Source organism: Phalangium opilio, unplaced genomic scaffold (genome assembly GCF_054372755.1).
Source record: "Phalangium opilio isolate 3A_F unplaced genomic scaffold, DU_Popi_V2 ptg000352l_1, whole genome shotgun sequence".
In the NCBI taxonomy this organism is placed as follows: Eukaryota; Metazoa; Arthropoda; class Arachnida; order Opiliones; family Phalangiidae; genus Phalangium; species Phalangium opilio.
Window position 1 is genome coordinate 1,243,371 of NW_028324228.1, and position 23,765 is coordinate 1,267,135.

Sequence of the window (23,765 nt, forward strand, 5' to 3'; positions counted from 1 at the left end):
GAACGGTAAGGGGGGCCTCTACTTCTGGAATTGGAAGCGTATTGTATATTCTTCTGCCAACCGGGCCTAATACGTGTAAGAATGTGGCGCGTTGAATCGATACGGTTTCGCCATTTAACTTGGCTGCAGTGGCGTATATGACGTAACCTTCTTTGTATTCCCTCCAAGCGGTAGCAGGGTCTTTACCGGGTATAAATTGCGCAGGGCTTTTGAACGATGCCATCTGGAGTCAGTCTCCTTCTTCTGTGGTCGAAATCAGTTTGGGCCTTGGCGTGTTGTGACGGTGCGGATCTTTCTGTATACGTTTGCGTGGGGCCGGTATCCCACCTCTATCACCATGTTATAATAATACGTCGGGCATAAAAACTTAAAAACAGTTTCTTTATTACTTTGATATAAGTTCGTTAGATTAACATTAAGAATGACTACATCGCTCGAGTATCTGATCCTGACTGTCGACTCGCCGATCTACCTAGCCTGACTATAGCTTTGTTTATCGTGTAAGTTTCTTATTGGCCAGTCCAGATCACGTGAATAAGCTAGCCTCGTCTGCGTCACGTGACAACATTATAACATAATGGGCGCCACTGGAGGCTTGCGGGCGCTTTAGCTTTGATAGAAATGAAAGCAAGTGATCTTTCAATTACCACCTTAGAATCGTTACTCCATGCAGAATACCAATGTAAAACGGAACTACATTTGAAAACCTTAATTTACATAAAAATATTTTTTTTGAAAACCACATAATAGCACAAGGAGAATAATCTAATATTATTCACCTTGTGATAATAGTAAATATGAAGCATTCAACAGTTGAAAAATCTGAGCTTTTGTTTGAATTCAATTTAATTTCATTGCCTTAAAAAACCATGACAACCCAAGAATGGCAATATTAAACAATTTTTGGTCAATTTTGACGTACGTATGTTTGATAAATCCAATAGTTCTAAATCTTAAAAAATAATATTGCAAATAATTTCAAAAAAAATGATTTATTAAATTAAATAAAATTGTGTTATAAAAGAACGCTACACCTGAAGAACTACGTTTTGTCTCCAAAATAAATAAAATATGTTAAACTTCTGAAGTTTTTTTCATCTTTATTATAGCATTTACAAATAGAAATTTAAAATATTTATAAATAAAATAAGGTATACTGATCTAATGTTCATTCATTTCATGGTAATGTTCAATAAGCCTAGGATTCATCGTCAGATAACTTAGTTTTCGCTTATGAATAAGTTTGAACTGTGTGCGAACGCGATCCGGAAATTTTTGAAAACGTTTGCTCCTATTTGCCGACTGCTAACGCCGTGACAGACACACAGACACGTCCAACGTACTACCTCTACGTGACGTCATCGTCATTTCGAGAGATAAAAATCGTTGAACATGTAATTATGGGTATTATTTTTAGTGTAGAACACATGCGTATAGCAAAGTTATTAGCGCAAAGGATTTTACTTCTACACAGACACAGCTTGCTCCATAAAGCCGAAAACATCCAAGGCTTTAACAACAGAGAATTTAAAATTAATTCGATTTGAGATTCATTTATATAAATGATATTAAATTTAAAATAGTTTGACGCTTGGGTGCTATTTTGGGAGACTGACGAGCCTTAAATTTTCTATTATCCTAAATAAGAACATTTGTGCTCCGAAATGTTCAAATGAACAATAAAAAATTCATCACTCCCAAAAGGTTTGCGTAAATAATCTGTACTGATAATTTACATCCTTGAGACGGTTTGCTTCGTTTTCTAAGACATAACGGTTCTTTCGTCGATTTGATACGAAGGCTGCGATTCATTTAAGGGTTTGAAAATCTTAAAAAAAAGAGATTATTAAGTACATTTTTCTGTGTTATCTGCGATTTCCTATTTCTCACAGAGGCTTCTTTTTCTTTGAGATCTAAACAAGTATTTATCGCCTGACGTCTCGTATTTTCAGCTCAAATGTAGACACATTCGTTTTCAGAACCACTTGTGTTACACGGACGAGACTAGACTAAGCGTTGGGTTTTAATAACTGTATGGTGTTTATTGGATAACGTTGAAAGTATTATTTCGTCGTTTGAAAGGCCCCGAGAATCTTGTTTAATTTAAAATGAGTTCGTACATTTTGGAGGACTTTTGCGAATCTCCATTTTGGGTACGTTTCATGTTTTTATTACGTTTACCATGCAGGGCTCTGATAATAACATTTAAAAGCTTTAAAATAGGGTAGAAATATTCAACACTTTTGTTGAATTATGAAGTGTTTATTTTTGTTAAGCAGGATGCTAATTTGACCTGGTACACTGATAATCCGGATTTTACACCGTGTTTTCAAAAGACAGTTTTAGTTTGGGTGCCATGTGCAATATTATGGTTGTTTCTTCCGTTGGAAGTTTATGCGATAGCCAGGTCTCCACGGAGAAGCCTTCGCTATTCCCATCTAGTCATTACGAAAAGTGTAAGTACTTCTATACTCAATTAGCACCTTTGTAGGACACGAAATGCATGCTCATCTGCCAAAGCAGGATGCCTGCGTTCTTGACACTGCTTATTCGTACCTACTGAAGCGTGATTAATTAGAATTTCAAAAAGCCGGGAAGAATAGTCGTTTGACATAAACCAAATTGGGGTTTATGTCGCAGAGTGAAGTTATGTGTATTTCTCCAGAAATTGAGAGAAGTTCTAAAAGCTAAAGTAATTATATACTAACTTGTGGTCCCGGGATATTACAATTTTAAGGGAAGTAAGAATTTCCGTTAATAATTTTTCACTCTATAAATAGCACATCGAAGTGCTAAGCACTGAAATTTTTAGAGCTCGGCTTTATCTATCCATTATTCACGTTATTTTATCATTATCCATACTCGAACAGAACTTACATGTTAAATCGTATTGTAATCCACAACTTTTTTTATAAATAATCCGTTATCCACCAATTTGTGGATAATGGATAGAAAATGCCGAGCTCTAGAAATTTTAAGCCTTCTATTAAGGGTTCGGGATGTGTTAGGGGTAATCGTCTTAGCAGTACATAAAGTTGTGCATCGTCGGGCTATTTACGCCGCTACTCACTCAATATTTCTTCTTGTGTCGTACTATTACAATTATTACTATTATAGTAGTAAGGGTTATGGCTAAACATTTTAGATTTCTGTTTGTGTCTCACTAATACAATTATAACCGAAGTAAATTCAGGGAAGTAAGCGTAGCACATCGAGGGCTATTCACCCAAATTCTAAAAGGAGTTAATTTTTTAAAGTAAGGATTCTTTCGGTAAAAATAAAGAAACTCTTGATTTACCTCTTGTTTTCAAGAGAAATATTATGCTTTTAAAAGAGCTCGGCATTATCTATCCATTATTCACGTTGTTTTATCTTTATCCATACTCGAACATTATCCACAGAACTTACATGTTAAATCGTATTATATCCACAACTTTGTTTATAAATAATCGATTATCCACCAATTTGTGGATAATGGATAGAAAATACCGAGCTCTAGCTTTAAAGAGAGGGTGAAGTGAAAAATCAAGTGATTTTTCATTTTTTTAACGATTCTTCTTTAGAGCTCGGCATTTTCTATCCATTATCCACAAATTGGTGGATAGCCGATTATTTATAATCAAAGTTGTGAATATAATACGATTTAACATGTCAGTTCTGTGGATAATTTTCGAGTATGGATAAAGATAAATTAACGTGGATAGTGGATAGATATTGTCGAGCTCTACTTCTTCATGTTAGAAGAAGAAGGCCAGTCGGCGTAGTGAAACATTCAGGAAATATCCCCGAATAATTTAAAATTAAAATTATGTTGGAATTTTATGGATAATTTGAAATATGGACCTCTGACCAATCGCGTGACGCCCTACTTTCTTGTTAACAAAATTTTCGTGGCACGATGCATGCCAAATGAAATTTATAGCGAGATTTGATAAAATTTGCGTGTGATATGACAATCTTGGCGCGAGATGTAGAGTGTGCAAATGGAATCGAAACCTAATCTGAATTTTAAAATCATTCGGATATATTTCCTGAATTTTTTATTATGCAGACTGGTCTCATAATTATTGGAAGAATCGATAAAAAATTACTTCATTTTCCACTTCCCCCTCCCTTTTATAAGAGCTGTAGTATGGGAACGATGTGGCTTTAACACGGGTCTTGACAATCTCGTTCTTTTCGAAATTGATGGAACTTCGTAGAATGTTCATAGAATATAGCTGCTACTTCTTACCTTGTCGTTTCAGTTCTTGACTTTGTTACTGGCCGCAATTAGCGTCTTAAAATTTGGAAAACAAATTTATTACGGCAATTTTCAAGTCGTTGACAATTTGGCGGTCGTCCTCCAATTCGGAACATTTGTAAGACAATATGTTAAATCCTTCTCGAGAGCTATACATCTGACGAAATAAACTGAGATTTCATGTTTCAGATCCTGGCGTTATTTCTCACCATTTACGGCCGAGTGGGTGGTCCGGTTTTGTCGGGAATCTTCACGTTGTATTGGTTTCTCTTAACACTAGCGGAAACGATTACGTTGAGGTCCACCATCATAAAATACCATTTCCAAGTTAGTGACAATGTTTTTCCATTTTTAGCTAGATGTGGTTATTTATATCGAGTGCAGCCTTGGCGCTGATGGTGTTTCTGTCGTCTGTGGAGGTTACACGATAAACCAGTGTGACTTGCAACAAAGTAAGGCAAGATCCGCTATCACCACCGACATTTTATTGTGAAAGAGTTAAAATGGTGCCATCATATTAGTTGGATAGGCAGAAAGAAGTTTACAGGTGTCAGGTTAAGCAATGATCAGCTTCCAGCTCTGGATAATATTGGGAAATAAAGAACATTGACATTGTGAATGAATTTACCCGGTTATGTTGTGGCAATCCTGAAGTTAAGATTTAATTTTATGGAAAAAAGCCGATTTTTCGGAAAGCGTTTATAGGTCTAGTCAAAATTGTTTTGTTTAAAACTCCGATTTTCCGGTTTGCACGGTTTAGTAGATAGAATTGAGAATTATTTTCAGGCGTAGAGGGCACTATTAATAAAGGCTGGTTTTCTATTCTTTATTTACAGTTGTCATTTAAATCGTTTCCTCACTCTATAATATATTTTTATTGGCAACAGCTTTTTAGCTACAAGTGTGAAAGACTAAGTCACTTTTACGACTATGATCTAAGAGTGTGTTTTTGGTTTGTATAAATATTGATTGGGAAGAGTTTTAAATATAATCCTTTGAGTTAGCGCGTGGGCATTAGAACTTAATCCAATCGTTGGACGTCTCGTACATTACCTTAGCGAGTTAGAGAATTGTTTTATGTCAGCGCGTACAAAGCTAACACTACCTCCCCACCACCAACCCACAACTAGCTAATACGGAAATCTCGATTTACGTGACTTACATGATGGTATTGTTAAAATAAACATTTTTTTAAATTTTTCAGAACGTCAAAGATGATTATTTTGAGTTAGTAATTCAGTCGGTAATTTACCCTCTAGTAGTTGTTACCCTCGGAATACACACACTGACTGACACTGGGCAGCACTACGGGAAAAATACATATTCAATGGAAAACAAATCGGTAATATTCTAAACATTTTTATCACAAGTTTCAGTAGATAAGTTCGACACTATTTACCAAGAAGTAGGCTTATTTGATTAGTTTTCGCTAACATTTTAGTAAAGCGTAGTGCACATTGCATTTCTATTATATACAATAACAAAGTTTTGACATCTGAATGTTATTGAACACAATATCTCTAACAAAAAGATTATTTTCTGACTTAAAGAGATCAAAGGAAGATGATGCATCGTTTTCTTCTCGCGTCGTTCATTCATGGCTTACCAGGTAAATGTGCCGTTCTCATGTATGCACTTACTTGAAGAACTTATTTCAAGGAAACAGATTGTAGTTTAATTCTATCTTGCAAATTTTTTATTAAAATTTTCAAACGAATTGCAGTGTACTCTGGAAAGGTTGGAAGAAAAACCTGGAGCCATCGGATGTTTTCGAACTGAATGACTCGGAGCGAGCACTAACTGTCTCGCGCCTTTTGGAAAAACACTGGAAACCCCACGCTACGGCCAGAAGTGAAGGCGATAAAATGGAAATGAAAAGATTTTCGGATGAAAGAAACGAAACCAAATATCACTTCAAATCCATTGCTTGGTCCTTGTTGAGGACAATCGGGCCTTACCTAATATTTGGAGTGGTATTTCAAGTTTTGGCCGATATAGTGTCTTTCGCTTGTCCCCTATTGATAGGGTAAATACGTTTACTATTTTGGCTACATATATAGGGACCATCACAAACCAACAATTAATGCTAAAAGGATAATAAGTTCATACATTGCTTCCAGTTGCTTTTTGTAAAAGTCTGAAACGCGGTCAGAAATGTGCAATGTCCTCAGATAGGAACCTTCCTTTTTCTATAGGTCATATAATGCTAATTTGAAGAACTGATTAAACCGTAGTTGATCTTAAAAGCTGTTGGCAACGCTGCAATGAGCTTAAAATTAGGGGATCGGGAAGAAATTTCCATTAGCTCTTAAAGCGTCACAATCCAGTAAAGTAATTAACTTAATTCTGTCTTTAGTGCGATTATTGATTACTCGACGAGCGAAGATCCTTTGTGGAAGGGCATTTTCTACGCTTGCCTTTACGGTTTGGCCAGTCTTGCGCAATCTTTTTTGCAAGAAGGCAGCGCCATTTTTCACACCAAACTTGGACTGAGGCTCAAATCCGCCACCATGCATGTTTTGTACAAAAAAGTAAGTTACTTTTTTCGTGATAGTGGGTTGCTAGTTCATTAATGAGATTCGTCGAAGCAGACATTTCGCTTGACGAGCAGCGATCGACGTGACCTGACAATGGGCGAAATACTGAACACGATGTACGTGGACACGAACAGATTTCAAGTTCTGTCGCCGCAACTGAGTCTCTTGTGGTCGGTCCCGGTACAAACAGTACTGTGCTTCGCCTTCATGTATCAAGAACTGGGCTATTCCGCCTTAGCTGGAATCGTACCTATTATCGTTCTTCTGCCGCTTAACTATATCAGCACCAAGAAATATAAAGAATTGCAGGTAAATTTTATTCAAAGGAAACATCAATTGATTGAATCCCCAGACAGTAGATCGTAAAAGGTTTAGCGTATATTCTTGTTCTTTTCAAGTTACGTAAATAAAATTTCCGTATTAGCTAGGTATGGTTTGGTGGCGGAAAGGGCGTGTTAGTTTCATATGTTCTAATGTATGAGTGGTTTCATATTATCTATATCGCTAAGGTTATGTCCGAGATAGACCAACGGTTCTGGTACATTAAGTTCTTACCAAGGTGAGAAATAAGGAAAATTTTTATACTGGTCATTTGACCAGTTGAGCCCAAGGGTTTTAATTAAAAAACTGGTCAATGACCACTTAATATTTCTACATACTGTCAGAGCTGCACTGAAATGGCTCTAGGAATGGTTTTATATACTGTTTATTTGTTTTATAAGCATTTATTTCTATAACCCACTACTGGGAATTATTTTTTACTAAAGAAGGGGAATTTAAAAAGTTGTCACGGTAACCACTGGACCCCCAGGCATTTAATAAATAAACTGGTCAAAGCAATTTTTAAACTGGTCATTTGCCCATTGCCACCGTCTTATTTCTCACCCTGGTTCTTACCACACCTAGATAAAAGGTATTTGCATCTATCCCACCGCAACACACAAACCTCATACAAACACACCCCGATCATATCGTAAAACGGTAAAAGCTTCATTTCTTTCACAAATTTACCTAAAAACCTATTACATATATATAAAAGGGTAAGGAAAAGTTTTCAACGACAACTGTACCTATAAATAAGTATCTTAGCCTTTATAAATAGTGTCCTTACCACCCGAAAATGAATCTATCATTCAAGCTACCGTTCCCGCATTCTCCATCCCCCGACGGTAACCCCGAAAACCGCAGATTAGAGAAAAATATTTCGATTTTAAACGCTTTCCAATAAATCAGCTTCGATACAACCGTCCATCAAATTAAACCTAAACTTCAGGGTTGCCGCAATCTATTAAAGTGACGATAGCAAGGCTGTTCCATTCCCAATACTTCCAAGAGCCGAAAGTGGATCTTTTCTTAACAATTGTCCCAACAAACTTTGTTTTATGTCCAACCGAAATCAAAAAACTGTTGTTCCATAGCGCTAATGTACTTCCTTTCACAATTCTTTCACATTACAAGCTCCAAGGTGTTAGTGGATCTTTCTTTACTCGGTTTATATCCACGTTTGTTTTTCGTGTACCCGGGTTACAAACACACACAGACAGACAGACAAAACACCATCCCAAAGCTAGGTCTGGTTGCATTACCACATCTAGGAAAACTGAAAGAAATTACGCGTTCAATATTAACTTAAAATGCAATATAACCACCGGGGAGTTCTCCCAGCATTTAATTAGCTCGTTCATTAGGTTGAGCTGATGAAACTGAAGGACAAGAGAATGAAAATGATGAGTGAAATCTTGAACGGAATCCGCGTCTTGAAGTTGTACGCCTGGGAGAGATCGTTTCAAAGAAGTATTCTTCAAACCAGGAAAGAAGAAATTGCACTCATGAAGAAACAAGCCCTCTTCCAAGCAATCAACCTGTTTATAGCATGTGCCATACCAATTTTGGTAAGAATGTAAATATTTATCATAAAGTGTATTGAAAAGAATTTGAGAGCGCGGTGTACCCGTGTCCTAACGCATCGCTTAGTTATCACCATCGTTAATCTAGACTCGCTCTCGGCCGTAAGCACGACGGAAACTCGAATCGGTTTTCGAATAAGTCACCGATGTCGTATGGTTTTCCTCGATATGTCATAGTGAATACCAGTTGAGTTTCCGTCGTCGCGAAATTGAGTCACTCGAGAATTTCCAGAAACGTAAGTTGAGATGGACTGAGAACAAAATTTTTAAAACAAAGTCTGTCAATCATCTTGTCCTTTCAACTATTTATTGAACTCCAAAAATTACTTTCTCTTTTTCCTTCCAAGTCCTTACGTAAATTCTTTCTAAATATTCAGATAACCTCTCCGTGTTTCGCCGTGTATGTATTAACTGGCGACGAAAACGTTCTTACTATGAGGAAAGGTTTCGTCTCCTGGCAGTTGGCACGATTAGTAATGATCTCAATGATTACTTTTCCGGAGACAATAAACACTTTAGTTTTGGTAAGAATAGTGCCAAGTATATTGAAGGGATGGTCAAAACATTAATCGTATATTAATATATTGCCACTATTCTATCCTTTTCCAAAGATCTTTCACTTCTAGAAAAAAATAATAAGATAGGATTGCCCTATTGACCCTCCCTTTAATGAAAGCCTTTCGGAGTGATACCAATATAGCACGTGATTCATTACAGACGCACGTCTCAGTGAGAAGAATTGCAAACTTGTTGAGTCGTGGGGAAAGCAAGGATTACGTGGAGCATATGGCTAGCGACACAAAATATGGTAAGTCAGTTGCACGACTGAATGAGAAGCTCAAGCAAATTTAACGTCAAAAGGATTTATGGGTAAAGATACAAACGTGAAGTTGAACGGAAGAAAAAAGATAATTGAAGAAATGTTATAATTGATAGTGTAATTGGTTAAAAAAGGTTGTGTGAATTTTGTTTTAGATTAATCTTAACGTCCCTTTACGTTATTATTTACTTATATCTATGATGAGTGTGTAATATGGCTATAGGGTGTTTCCGCGAGAGTAAAAAGGGAGAAGAAATAGGGGGCCAAAACCGGTTTTCAGGGGATGTCAACATGGCGTCCTAACGTGGCCAGAGCGGGCAGCCGGCAAGGGGAGAGGAAAGGGGGAAGGTAACTTGACGTCACGCGCAAAGACCCTATAATGAAATACCTTCGACCTTAGTCTTTTAGCCAATTTGCGTGTCTTTTGCAAAGTTATTTTGGGTTGTAGTTTTTGAGCTACCCTCTATAAATCTAGCAAGTTTCAAGCAAGGAGTCGCTAAGCATAGACAAATAAAATGATAGAATCATACACAATTTTAAATGAAAATTTCAGCAATTGAGATTCAGAAGGGAACCTTTCGTTGGAACCCGGAAGAGGTGGCAGCGGCGTGTCTTCAGGACATCAATTTGAAAGTGTCCCGCGGCTCGTTGGTGGCCGTGGTGGGTCCGGTCGGTTGTGGCAAGTCTTCCCTCTTGTCCGCTCTGGTTTCCGAGATGAAGAAGATGGAGGGGAAGGTGAGAGTGGCCGGCCGAGTGGGATACGTCACTCAACAGCCCTGGATACAAAACACCTCACTCAGACAGAATATACTCTTCGTCGATGAACTGGACCGGGAAAGATACGACGGCGTCATACGCGCATGCGCCCTACAACCAGATCTCGACCAGCTACCAGCTGGCGACGAGACGGAGATCGGAGAAAGAGTACGTATCAATAGAGAAGTGAGAGCGATCATATGCCCAATGTACACCTCATACGTATTTGGTCTCACGTCTTGAAAACGTGAAACGGAGATCGGAGAAAGAGTAGGTATCAATGGAACCATAAGAGCAATAGGCCCAATGTACGCATGGTTGGTCGTTAACCGGGAAGATAAGGATCCTCTCTTGAAAACGTAAAACCCAGCACTCTACTAATTTATATGCTGTTTATTATAGGGTATAAATTTGAGTGGTGGTCAAAAACAAAGGGTGAACTTGGCCAGAGAAGTTTATCGAAATGTTGATGTATATCTCTTGGATGACCCATTGGGGGCAGTTGACTCACACGTGGCCAAACATCTCTTCGACGAAGTCATAGGAACGAATGGATTACTTCATAACAAAGTAAAAACCTTGTAATCTTATATTTCTCATAAGAGCACAAAGAGTGACATTTCCAAGAAGAATATTGGTTTAAAGCAATAGGTGGATATATAAAGTATTTGGTCTTGCTGAACTTGTTGAAAAATAAGAAATCGTCATCACAGTTGCGCGTGATTTTGTACGTCACGTGAGTCTGGTGATTCATTGTTAAACCATGGATAAAGATTGCACGTGAGGAAAATTGTTTTCACACTCTTATTGCATGAAAAACATTTTCTCACGCGCATTCTCTATCCATGATCTTACGAATTTGAGCGCGAGCTTCATTTCTCCAGACTTGAAACGTCACTCGTGACGATTTTTTATATTTTTCAATTAGCTCCTCCTACTTTATATATTTGCCTATTTACCTAAGTATTTGCAGATTAAGCTAAAAGGATTAAATGCGTGGTAATCTTTGAAAAAGTTGCCAAAAAAGTCTAAAATAAACGTCGTAAACATCAACGCACAATTTTTCCTTTGACCAGCACATAATTTATCCATAACGATTCTTTCAAGGCCTTTGAGTATAGCTGGTAGGAAAGTAAAATTTCACCTGGCAGTTTGTTTATTTATGATTTACTATTTTTACCTCTCCGAGTGACTATCATGTCACGGAGAAGTATTACATTGGACGTTTCTGTGAGTGTGTCTCCCTACCAACGCGCTTGCATTTGGCAAATCGGAGCAAACATGTTCGCAATATCCGGACCGCGTTCGCAGTTCTCAGAAAGCTATATTTATTTCTACGTTAGGGTTAAGATGTACGTCACGATCGTGTAGGGTTACGAGAAACGTCTAGCCACCCATTGGCAGAACTTTCACATGACTTTCATAAAAGGTTCACGCAATTGCGGTTTTCTTATCATTTATTGTAAATCAAACGCATTATTTACCCTAAATTTTCAAAAATTGGTAAAGAGGCATACGCTAGGATTCAAACGTCAACAATGGCTATGTTTAAAATGATTTTAGGGATAACTTTTCTTAAAACGATATAACTAGAATTAAGGTAAATTACCGACGATTAAAATATTTAATATCAGTTATTATTTATAAAAAAGGACTTGGTTTGCCCAAGCCTAAGAAACAAAACGATAAGAGTTTTTTCCAGTTGACTGAAGCTCGGATATTTTATTTTTCTATATAATTTTAAAGACAGTCCGTATTTTACTACTCTTTAGAATTTAATTCAATCTCCTGATTTTACCGGTAATGGATTTATTTCCTATAAATTAATTGAAATAAAAAATGACTTATCTCAGATTTTTCAACAACAATTCCATTTTCGTAAAATTTTATCATGAAAAATCTGAGATAAGTAATTTTTTATTTCAATTAATTTATAGGAAATAAATCCATTACCAGTAAAATCAGGAGATTGAATTAAATTCTAAAGAGTAGTAAAATACGGATTGTCTTTAAAATTATATAGAAAAATAAAATATCCGAGCTTCAGTCAACTGGAAAAAACTCTTATCGTTTTGTTTCTTAGGCTTGGGCAAACCAAGTCCTTTTTTATATAATATCTGTTCCTTCAGTCTGCATTTGTATTAATCTATTATAAAACAATTTTTTGCCTGAAATGCGAAATTTTTCACTTCTAGGACGAGGTTAATTCTTATAAGATACGGCTCACAATTCGTTTTAGAACCCGAGCTTTATATTCAACTTCAAAACCAACATCCTGCCACGATTTTTAAACTATCAAAGCCGTATCTTTTACAGTCCACTTTACGATTGCAATTATCCATGACATTGCGTTCACTGCCCTTGTACGTTTACAGTGAGTGGCACCGTGGCCAGTTATTTTAATTAAAATACCTAGGCCACAGGTCCAGTTTTTAAAAAAATCCTTATTTCCAACACTGATTCATCTATCCTTTAAGCTTTTACAATCACCCATTGCATGGACTCACTCAATAGTCTGCCTAAGCATGGATTTATAATAGAAGCTTACGCTTCCTTGATATTTCACTCACCTTAAAACGCGCACAACGTGCGAAAACAAGAAGGAATTTCTCAAGCTAGCTATACGCTTCAATTGGCGATTACTCGTCATGAAGAAACGCTACAAAGACCCAAGAAATCCATCATAATCAGGGATCTTATCTAGAAGGGCCTACCGGCCCTCTAGAATAATTTAATTATTTAAGAAAATCTTCTTAAGGGGGTAAAAGCCTTCGTTACGACTGGAGAGGTTTATTTAGGTTTTCCAACTTGTTGAAAGCTTATAAGTGTATAATTTCGAAAGGTAATCAAAATATCCTGGCGTAGTAAGCCAATGATTGACTAACATAGTACACGCACATAAAGTTTGATCTCTCACCCTTCAAGTTGAGCCTGTTTGTGTAATATTCTCGTTGCTTAACCAGTTCCTCCTCAAACAGACTAGAGTTTTGGTGACGCACAACTTGAGCTTCATCCGAGAGGTAGACGAGGTCTTCTTCATGAACAATGGCAGAATCATCGAAAGAGGAGCCTATGACGAAATCATGAGTCGTCAAGGAATGGCTAGAGATTATTTTGCGCAACACATGAACGACGATGACAAAGTTGAAGCGTCGTAAGTAAACGGAGGCTATAATTACAAGTATAGTTAGGGCTGTGCGAATACTCGAATTTTCGAATAGTATTCGTTTAATTCGAATCGATTATTCGATTCGACGAATCGAATTGGCCATTTGGAGAAAAACGAGTATTCGAATCACGAAACGATTATTCGAAAAGAAATTCGAATAACCGATTTAAATACGAATACAGCTCCCTAAACCGAGTAATCGCTTCCAAGGGGCTAAATTCGAATAGAAAACGAGTATTCGATTAAAAATGGGAGGGATTTTGGTCTCATGACATATATATAGCTGTTTTGTTTATGGAATTTCATCGAGATTGCGCAATTCGCGATGTTTTTTTTCTCTCACAATTACCAAAAGTGGATGAGAGAAAAAGTATGAAAATGGCCAAAAGTCGCGAGTCATCAGAGTTTCGCCGTAGTTGACCGTTTTATTGGCGTAGCTATACTGGGCCTGTTCATTCCCTTAAAATAGGTCTTGTGTTAATTCGCGGTTTCGCGGTTACCGTCGTCTGCTATTGTTTATGCTAGAACTTCCTCGATTTGTGTTTGTAGTCAGGACAGAGTAGCTGGTAATGTTTTAAAAGGTATTTGAAGCTATGGATTTAAGTAAGGTTATCGAAGCAATAGAAGAGCTCATAAAACTAGATACGTTTAAAACAAATCTCGGTAATTTAGCTATAGCACGAGCAGCTTGCGTCGTGATGCGCGTGATTGAGTGGGCTATGGTTAAACCAAGGAGCATAAATGTCTGAACTACTTTCAGTTGCGAGTTTGCAAGTCCGTCAGTCACTAGTAAACTAAATAGCTATTGGCGAAACTTTGATGTCCGTGTTTTATTAACACGGGCTCTATGGCCATTGTCATACTTTCCCTCTCATCCACATTTGCAATTACTCATTCTTAGGAAAAATTCCATTCTATGGGAAACTACAATATTTTAAGACTGCTTCGTGTATTGAGGAAACGATTAATCGTTTGAAAAGAATATTCGTCTGATAAAACCGAGTATTAAAATTTTTGGAGTACTCTTTTAAAAAACTAGTACTGCGAGGTGCATTTAGAAAACGATTAATCGCTTTGAAACGAATATTCGTCTGGTAAAACCGATTAATCGAAAAAAAACGGGTACTCGAACCTGATTTTTGGAAAAACGAGTAATATTCGTTTGAACGAGTACTCGATTCGGATTTCGAATAGGAGATTTACTATTCGATTCGTATTCGATTCGGTTTGAAAAACCACTATTCGCACAGCCCTACTAAATATATCTAGCACATATATCTAAACAACTTTAAATTTAAATATCGGGTCAGTCAGCGGATTTCCTTTTTAAGAAGGAGTGTAGTAAATCCCATGATTTGCTGATGTCCGAAGTTTAAAACTTGAACCCTGTTTGCAGTCATTTGGTGCTACTTTCAATAGTTACCAATAGGGCTTATGTTGCATTATCTTAAATTTCAACACTCGTCGCAATGAAGTTTTCCCGCCCTTTTTTATAACTTCCATCAAATTATTATGCATTTCTTTGTCATGATTGGGCACCCTGCAGTATATCTCGTGAGCGTAGAGCTCGGCATTATCCATTATCCACGTTAATTTATCTTTATCCATACTCGAAAATTATCCACAGAACTGAGATGCTAAATCGTATTATATCCACAACTTAGTTTATAAATAATCGGTTATCCTTTGTGGATAAAGGATAGAAAATGCCGAGCTCTACTTGAGCGTTTCCGGTAGCCTCCACTTCTTATCCCTTAACCGTATACTCTGTTTTGACCCTCGACCTTTGCTTTAATGTTCAGTTTGACTCCAATCCACTTGGTTTTCAATAATCTGGAGATTACAAGCCATCGAAATTATTCACAAACACGTTCACTTTATTAAAACACTTATTAAAAGTCAAAACACCCTTACACAATGCCGCCTAGAATCTGAGTGTAAATGCGCGAACTGCTGCTCTAATTTTGAGCTGTTTGAAGTGATTCTTTCAAATGTTTTGTTGCCAGAAAATTAAACAATGAAGTGGAAAGATTTCATATTGCATCGAAAGGAAAAGTACCGGACGCGGATGACGCGAAATTGATGGCTAAAGAGACGCTCAAAGAAGGAAATGTATGTACATTCTGGTTAATAGTGAAAGAGAGAATGTTCTTCATTCTTCATTTCTCCATAACTACCATGTTCTCCAGTTATTTATGCTTTTGATAATGTGTTTTCCCATTTGCAGATATCCCTGTCACAATTTAAACAATATTTCAAAGCCTTTGGAATAATATGGTCTGCCATCATCGCTTTAATTATTGTTAGTGCTGTGTTCTTTAATTTGGCGTCTATGTACTGGCTGTCTCTCTGGTGCGCGGACACCAAAGCGAATCTAATGGAAAACCCTGACTTAAAACCAACCCGTATAGCGGTCTTTGTTGCTCTATGTCTAAGCTTCTCCATTACGGTATTGGTCTACACAATAATCAACTTATTTCGCAGCCTAACAGCTGCAAACTGTTTACACGGTAAAATGCTAGACAGCGTATTTCGCTCTCCCATGTCCTTCTTCGACACAACACCCATAGGAAGGATACTCAATCGTTTTTCCCAAGATATCGACGCCATTGACCAACAACTATCTCCAGTGTTAAGAATGACCGTTTACGGATTAACATTTGTTATTTTTTCAACGTTGGATAATGCAGCTTTTTTACCATTATTCATAATTCCCTGCGTTGCTGTTACTTTTGGATATATTTTACTTCAGGTAGGAACTCGACTTCCCTCTTTTCTTACAAGCAATTACCTCTAAGGGATATCTAGTTTACTAGGGAGATAAGATGCCTAAGTATTCGCGGCCCATAGTCCCAGTCCCCCTTTCAAAATGCAAGGGGGGACGTAAATGGAGGCCGGGCTATTTCGCCTCTGCTCAGTCGTCAGTAATCTTCGTCATTCGCGTCGCGCTGACTTGAGTTTTCGAAAACCAACGCGAAGCTGGTTGTAATTTAGAGGCGGAAATTATTCCGGACCTACGTTTGGACTGGAGATAAAGCTAGAAATATGGCGAACTTATACCATCTCCCTAGTAAACTACATATCGCTTCTTGAACGTTTTGGGGATGTACACTATTTTTCAAACGTTTTTGACCGTTGTTTCCCTCATGGGAAATATTTAATAATTCAAAAACCGTGTACAACAGAGAATTGGTAATAGTTGCGAGTCAAATGCGATACAATTTGAAGGCGTAGGTCCAAGCACGCGCTAGAAAACGAGAAATTTTCCCAAATCTGAAATTGTGCAAGTTTTAAAATATTAACTTTTGGACAAAATTAATGTGATTTCGTTATCAGCGGGGTCGATTTATAATAGAAAGTGTCTTCAGTGTCCTCGTATCTCTAATATTTCGCGAGATATTTCAATTTGTTTAAATTAATAAAATTTAGAACCCTCAAAATTCCACAAAACGTGAAAACGAAAACGTTTACCCAGATACCTTGAATATCCCATATAGGGTGATTTCCCCTATATTTTTATTCAAATGACGAATTGGTAGACTCCAGCTAACTTTTCATTAAGTTTAAAGGGATACACCAATGTCCTGGATTTTTTTTGTATTTAGTGTTTTAGTTAAACCATTACCTGGGCGTTGTAACTATCATCAGGAAATATATTTTGTTTTTAAATGTAAGGACTTTTTCCCATTTGTTTTGTAACGTTTACCATATGGGGATTATATCTCGTAATTTTAGCTGATGTTAGTCACTGAGCTTTATGATATTTTAACTTGCCAAATTATAAGAACGCCCGATTTACTCAAGAAATTTAAAATAAACCCGCCAAAATGGACGTCCAAAATTGGTATTTTCTAAACTATTTCTTTGAAAATAAGTATTACACCTGAAAAATAAAAAAGCAACAAGATATAAATGATATATTATATAGGAACCAGATCTTACAAGGGATATCTTTTCGCTAATTATTTTGTAATTTCGCCTATTATGATGGATTTCTTGGGTCTTTGTAGCGTTTCTTCATGACGAGTAATCGCCAATTGAAGCGTATAGCTAGTTTGAGAAATTCCTTCTTGTTTTCGCACGTGGGAGGATCAGTGGCTGGCAGCACTGTCATCAGGACATGTGATGTGGGAGATATCTTCGAAGGACACTTTCTTAAGCTGATCGACGAAAGCACTGGTGCTAATTACATGATGAACATGGCACAAAGGTATCTTCCGCACTGACTTTCAGTGTTGGTAATTAGCGAAACAAATTGCATATTTATGTTATGTCGAATTTCGAATGCAAACTGGAAATGTAATGTAGATGCAAATGAAAGCAGACATTCCAAGCTTAATTTTAATTCCCATTTCTTTTTGTTGTTAATAAAGTGAGTTCTTCCTTTCCAGATGGCTAGCAATACGTTACAATCTCTTAGGCAATTGCTTGATGTTTTGTACTGCTTTTTTCATTATTTTGAACAAAGAGACTATGTCAACTGATTTTGTGGGAATGATCTTAGCTAATGCTGATTATGTAAGTACAAACAAATAATTCGACTCCTTTTCTAGGACTAAATTAAGTTCCTCAATATACTGTCGTCCTAGAATATTTGTTTAGCACTTATTACTTAGAACTAGAGGTGTGTGAGTCCTCATTGTTAGGTTTGGAGTCCGAGCCCGAACCCTAGAAATTGGGCTCGCCGAGTTCTCGAGTCCTTAAAACATGGTTCCGAGTCCAAATTTCTTAATCGATTCAAATCGAATCGGAATTTAATTACTTCTTTACAAAAGATATAATGGTTTCATTTTTCTAAATGATTAAAAAATGAAAATTAATAAGAATTTTACATTTTTGATATATGAAGATATTTTTATCACTAAGCTGATAATGTTGGCTATATAAAATACTTATATATTTAGTCTGCTCTTTAAGTTGGCCCCTTTCCGCCTTGTGAAAAAAAATGGAATCGTCCAGAAAAAATGATTGTTAATGAAAAAAGGATTTGTCCAGCCCTACTTGGGTAATTTTAGGCCGTTGCCAAGGACCCGGGTACCGGTTCGAGTCTTCGAAAAACGAGTTTCGACTCCGACTCCAAGGGCTCAGACTTGGATTCGAACCCGTCGTTTTTAGTACCCGTACAGGCCTACTGAGAACGTTAGCTAAACACTTACTATCAGCATGTTGCAGTATTGCCTCCCGAGAATGAAGACGGATATGATAAATGTCAGACCTATAACACAGAGTATATTACTGGCTGTAAAGTGACAGTAATAATTTCAAGATTAGTTTAGAGACCTTTAAGCTGTCCGTAAGGCTAGTAAGACATGTCCCTGAGTTGTACAAAAAGACATTTCTTTAATGTAAAACTATTATTTACCTTCTACAATCAAGTGAGAATTTTATTAATGATCTTGTAGCTTCTACAAATGATCAAACTCTTTATTACTGCATTGACGGGTTTGGAAACGAATACCGTCTCCGTAGAAAGGGTTGACGAATACTGCCATTTGAAGCCTGAGGCTGAATGGGAGAAACCAGAATCTCAACCGCCAGCCGATTGGCCTCAGCGAGGAGAAATCGTATTTCGCGACTACAGCACCAGGTATCGAGAAGGCTTGGATTTGGTCTTGAAGGACATAGATGTCAAGATTGAGGCCGGGGAGAAGGTGGGCGTGGTGGGGCGAACAGGTGCCGGAAAGTCGTCGCTGACGCTAGCGCTCTTCCGCGTGATCGAGGGGGTGCGCGGTCAGATCGTCATAGACGGAGTGGTAGTGGAGGGATTGGGCTTATCCGATTTGAGATCGCGGCTGACCATCATCCCTCAAGAGCCCGTCCTCTTTTCGGGCACACTCAGACTCAACCTGGATCCCTTCGGTCAACAAGACGACCCGCGATTGTGGGCCGCCCTGGAACACTCGCATCTGAAATCCTTTGTAGCGTCACTAGAGCAGGGACTCGATCACCCCGTGGCCGAGGGAGGTAACAACCTGAGCGTCGGACAGCGTCAGTTGGTCTGCTTGGCTCGTGCCATATTAAGGAACACCAAGATCCTGATCTTGGACGAAGCGACGGCCTCGGTCGACATGGACACTGACGATCTCATTCAAGAGACCATCAAAAGGGAATTCACCAACTCTACCATCATCACCATCGCGCACAGAATAAACACCATCTTGGACTACGACAAGTTAGTTTACCTATAAAAGACGCCTATTCAAATGATTTTCTAATTTGTCTCGTAACTCTTCATAGAGTGATGGTTCTCGATCAGGGCCGCATTGTGGAATACGACTCCCCACATGCCCTCTTGAAGGATGATCAATCAATGTTCTACGATTTGGCCAAAGTTGCCAACGTACTCTAGAAAGCTTTTATATTACACACTTACATTTTCATGCAATGTTATTTGCGAATAGTTCGTATTCTATTGTATAATCTCTATCCTTTGTTTTACTATTATTTTTATCATCTTTCAGTTCTTGTGGTATTCTCTGCCTTAAAACTATTTAATAAAATTACACAATTGTGAACTTTAGGCATGATTATAGAAATATAGAATGTATTAACCTAGGTACTAGGCAATCCGTTCTTATGTCCAACTTCAGAGCAAATTTTGGGGTTTTTTTTTTCAAAATACTGCAGCACCTCTTCTTGGTATGGTTTTTTAGAATTACTGGACGTGTGTGACCTGTATGACGTTGTATTGCCACGTCCTTATTATACAGGCTTAATTTAAATAAGCATAAAAATATTGCTTATCAAATTGTTGTCCAAAATTGGATATAAAAGTATCTAAATATCTGACTCTGAGACAGCACAGTTTTTCATTTATTTTTGGATAACGTAACTAGTGTCCAAAATGGGACTGTCGAATGATAAGCCAGATTTGTAGTTTCATGCCAAATTGGATCGAGAATCAAATTAATGGATTAGTTATTATCCAGAAATGGTCAGGATTGTATCCATATTTTACGAAAGTGGACAGAAACGAACTCCTATCCTCCCAATATTGGGCTAATATCAAGCTCATAATGGACTAATATCTAAGCGATATTTTACTAGAATCAATCCCACGTTGGACAAGTTTCTAACCGATATTAGACCATAAGTTTATCATGCCTCTAAGTACACAAATATGGGTTACAACTGGGCATCTTCTGCAGACTACTGTGAAGTCAGAACTCGTATAGCACTAAGATCCGAAGAGAGAAAATTCTGTGTGTAAAAAATATTCTGCAATAAGGGTCTAGAAATGCAAATTTTTCGAGGGGTACGTTTTTTTTTTAAATAAAAAGTTAGTATCTTCATTCTTGTCTCACATTTGTTCATTGTAATACGAACATTCCCACAGAAAGTTTATTGACTTGGGGGTGGTAATGTTTGTAGGGGTACAAAACCTTTTCAGTGGGAAAGCGAAGGGAACATGTGCTATTTAGCTGTTCTCAACTCATGTCGTGATAGAAGTAAAGATAAATCGCAACGCTTATGATTATTTATTTGCATCAGTTCAACATGAAAACTATCATTTACAAATCCTAAAATGCCACAGAAACACATGGGAAATTGAATAGTGCACAGACACAAAATTAATTATTTTCATTACAATTATTTCACTGCCTCATTTGAAAGAAATTTTAAGTTTCTAACTAGGGCATAAATCATTTTGCAATACTCCGTGTGGTTTCCAATGCACCCATCAACGAATTAAAGCTTTACATTGGTTTGCATATAATAAAAATATGTAGAGTGCCACATAAACTTGTGGAATGCCTGCCCAACTCAATACTCGCGGGATCCAGTCACCGCAACAATAAAAAGAGAAATTCCTAGCATAGCATACATTTTTTCAAGGGGTCCGACATTTCCAAAAAATGTACCGGATTTCGTGACAGGGCCGTAGCCACGGGGGGGCACCAGGGGGCAATGCCCCCTCAAAAATATATCCTGCCCCCTCAAATAAGATTTCGGTTTGCCCCTAAATGCTCCCTCAAAATTTTCCAATGCCCCCTTATCAAATTAACTTTGCCCCTGTAATGAATATTTTCATTTTGGTACACAAATTTTAAAACTATTTAGAATGTATATCAACATATTTTAGACTTTATTGTCTTTACCTGTGTATATTCCTGATACATTTGGATTTTTTTACTTGATATATCCCTGATACATTTGGATTTTTTTACTTGATATATCCCTGATTCATTTGTATGTTTTAAATTCACTTTTGATATGTATCCCTGATACACTGGAATTTTTAGCTTTTTGTCGTTATCCTTTATATATATCGCTGGTTTTGTCATCCAGGACCAAAATATTATGTCGGAGTACAGCGAGGGGTCGGACGTTTTGGAAAAAGTGTACGGGATTTAGAAATCCAATTTCATTTCTTCGGATTCCGTTTGATTTCAGAATAGGTGAATATATAAAGTATTTGGTCTTTCTGAACTTGTTAAAAAATAAGAAATCGTCATCACAGTTGCGCGCGATTTTGCACGTGACGTAAGTCTGGATGTAGTCTCAGAATGCTCGTGAGGATTTTTTTTTTCAAACTAAAACAAATTTCCTCACGTGCATTCTTTCCATGATCTTACGAATTTGAGCGCGAGCGTCATTTCTCCGGACTAGAAACGTCACTCGTGACGATTTGTTATATTTTTCAATTAGCTCCTCCTACTTTATATATTTACCTATTCGATAAAATCCAATGAATTTCATCGAATTTTGAGATTTTTCCCGTGATTCCGTCGGAGTTTGCTATTTTTCCCGTGATTTCGACGGATTTTGCGATATTTCCCGTGATTTCGACGGATTTTGCGATATTTCCCTTGATTTCGTTGGATTTTGCGCTTTTTCACGTGATTTCCTCGGATTTTGAGATTTTCCCCTTGATTTCGTCGGATTTTGTGATTTCTTTGGTTTTTGGAATTCGTGAATTTTGTAATGGATTTCACGATTTATTTACTGATTTTGTTTCTGATTTTGTTATTTCGCTTCTGATTTCGTGATTTCTTTGTTGATTTTGTGATTTCTTTGTTGATTTTGCTTTTTTTTCCTGATTTTATGATTTCTTTAATGATTTTGTGATTTCGTTGCTGATTTCGGATTTTTTATTTGATTTCGAAACCAGCATTGATTTCGGATTTCTTAAGTTGGATTTCACGGGTAGCGTACGGGATTTCATGAATGACCCACCCCTCGGGGTACAGACTTACATTTGACGCGAGGCAAGCTTTTCATGCCCAACTCGCGAATTTTCTCTTTAACGACGAGCTATGTCACATGAAAGAAAGTGAAACTTAACTTCCCTAGCCTACGAAAAAGATCTGACTAGAAATTTAGATTTAGAATTGTTTATTAACAATTTTTTTTTATACTTTTTAAAAAAGTTTGATTTTCAAATGTTAAATGAGTGTCAATAATGAAATATTGCGGAAAAATTTATTGTCTGACATTTTGATATTATGTTATTCTATAAAAAAAATTCCATTTGCCATGCCCCCCTACAGAAAGATACTGCCCCCTCTGCGTAACTTTTCTGGCTACAGGCCTGTTTCGTGATATCTTCTTTGATTTCACCAAACATTTCGTGATTTCTTCTTTGATTTCGCCAAAGATTTCGTGATTCCTTCTTTGATTTCGGCAAAGATTTCGTGATTTCTTCTTTGATTTCGCCAAAAAATTTTATGGTTTCTTCTTTTATTTCGCCAAAGAATTCGGGACTTTCTTTTATTTCGCGATTTCAACAAAGATTTCTTCTTTGATTTCGCGATTTCAACAAAGATTTCTTCTTTGATTTCGCGATTTCAGCAAAGATTTCTTCTTTTATTTCGGGACTTCTTTGATTTCGCGATTTAAACCAAGAGTTCGTGATGTCTTGATTTCGCAAGGATTTCGTGATTTCAACCAAGGTTTATAAATTTCCTCTTTGATTTTGTGATTTTTTTCAAAGATTTCGCGAGAAGCGAACGGTATTTCGTTTAAATGTCAAACCTCTCGCTTTTATTCTCTTTCCGTAAATCGTAAAAAATCAACACAATCATAAATAAACCCTTGCAGTAACAAATTTCACAATTTTGTTTGCCAAAAAACAAAATCCATCAGAATACTGTTCAATTTAAGGTGTTCCCGATGTCTATGGAAGTTTGAAAGCAACCTCACCGTGTCTAATCGCTTAACTTTTCCATATTCAAAGCTCAATATTTTCCAGCTCATTTAATGTTATCATGAGTGAATCATATACTAGCTCCCTATAAGTTACTCAGTCACACTGGCCTAACGTATCCAGCATTTTCTTCCGAATAGTCGAGAGGAGGGTGAAAGTGATAGTAGACGGCGCCCTCTCTTAGGG

The 23,765-nt window shown here is 37.2% G+C and overlaps 2 protein-coding genes across 2 annotated transcripts in view; one reads left to right on the plus strand and one right to left on the minus strand.

The window, feature by feature from the left end:
• The window catches only part of LOC149602758 (uncharacterized), a 285,004-nt gene that overhangs the window by 214,959 nt on the left and 46,280 nt on the right, over window positions 1–23,765 (minus strand). The window lies entirely within an intron of this gene.
• Window positions 1,941–19,940, plus strand: LOC149602774 (ATP-binding cassette sub-family C member 1-like). The gene is made up of 21 exons (XM_089860455.1): window positions 1,941–2,153; window positions 2,280–2,456; window positions 4,248–4,361; window positions 4,433–4,570; window positions 5,448–5,585; window positions 5,794–5,852; window positions 5,967–6,269; window positions 6,600–6,774; window positions 6,835–7,089; window positions 8,469–8,672; window positions 9,065–9,211; window positions 9,405–9,495; window positions 10,061–10,431; window positions 10,666–10,833; window positions 13,242–13,417; window positions 15,439–15,544; window positions 15,660–16,184; window positions 17,443–17,642; window positions 17,824–17,950; window positions 18,835–19,604; window positions 19,670–19,940. Exons 1-21 carry the CDS (start codon window positions 2,109–2,111, stop codon window positions 19,779–19,781), a joined length of 4,401 nt encoding a protein of 1,466 aa, XP_089716581.1. The 5' UTR covers window positions 1,941–2,108; the 3' UTR covers window positions 19,782–19,940.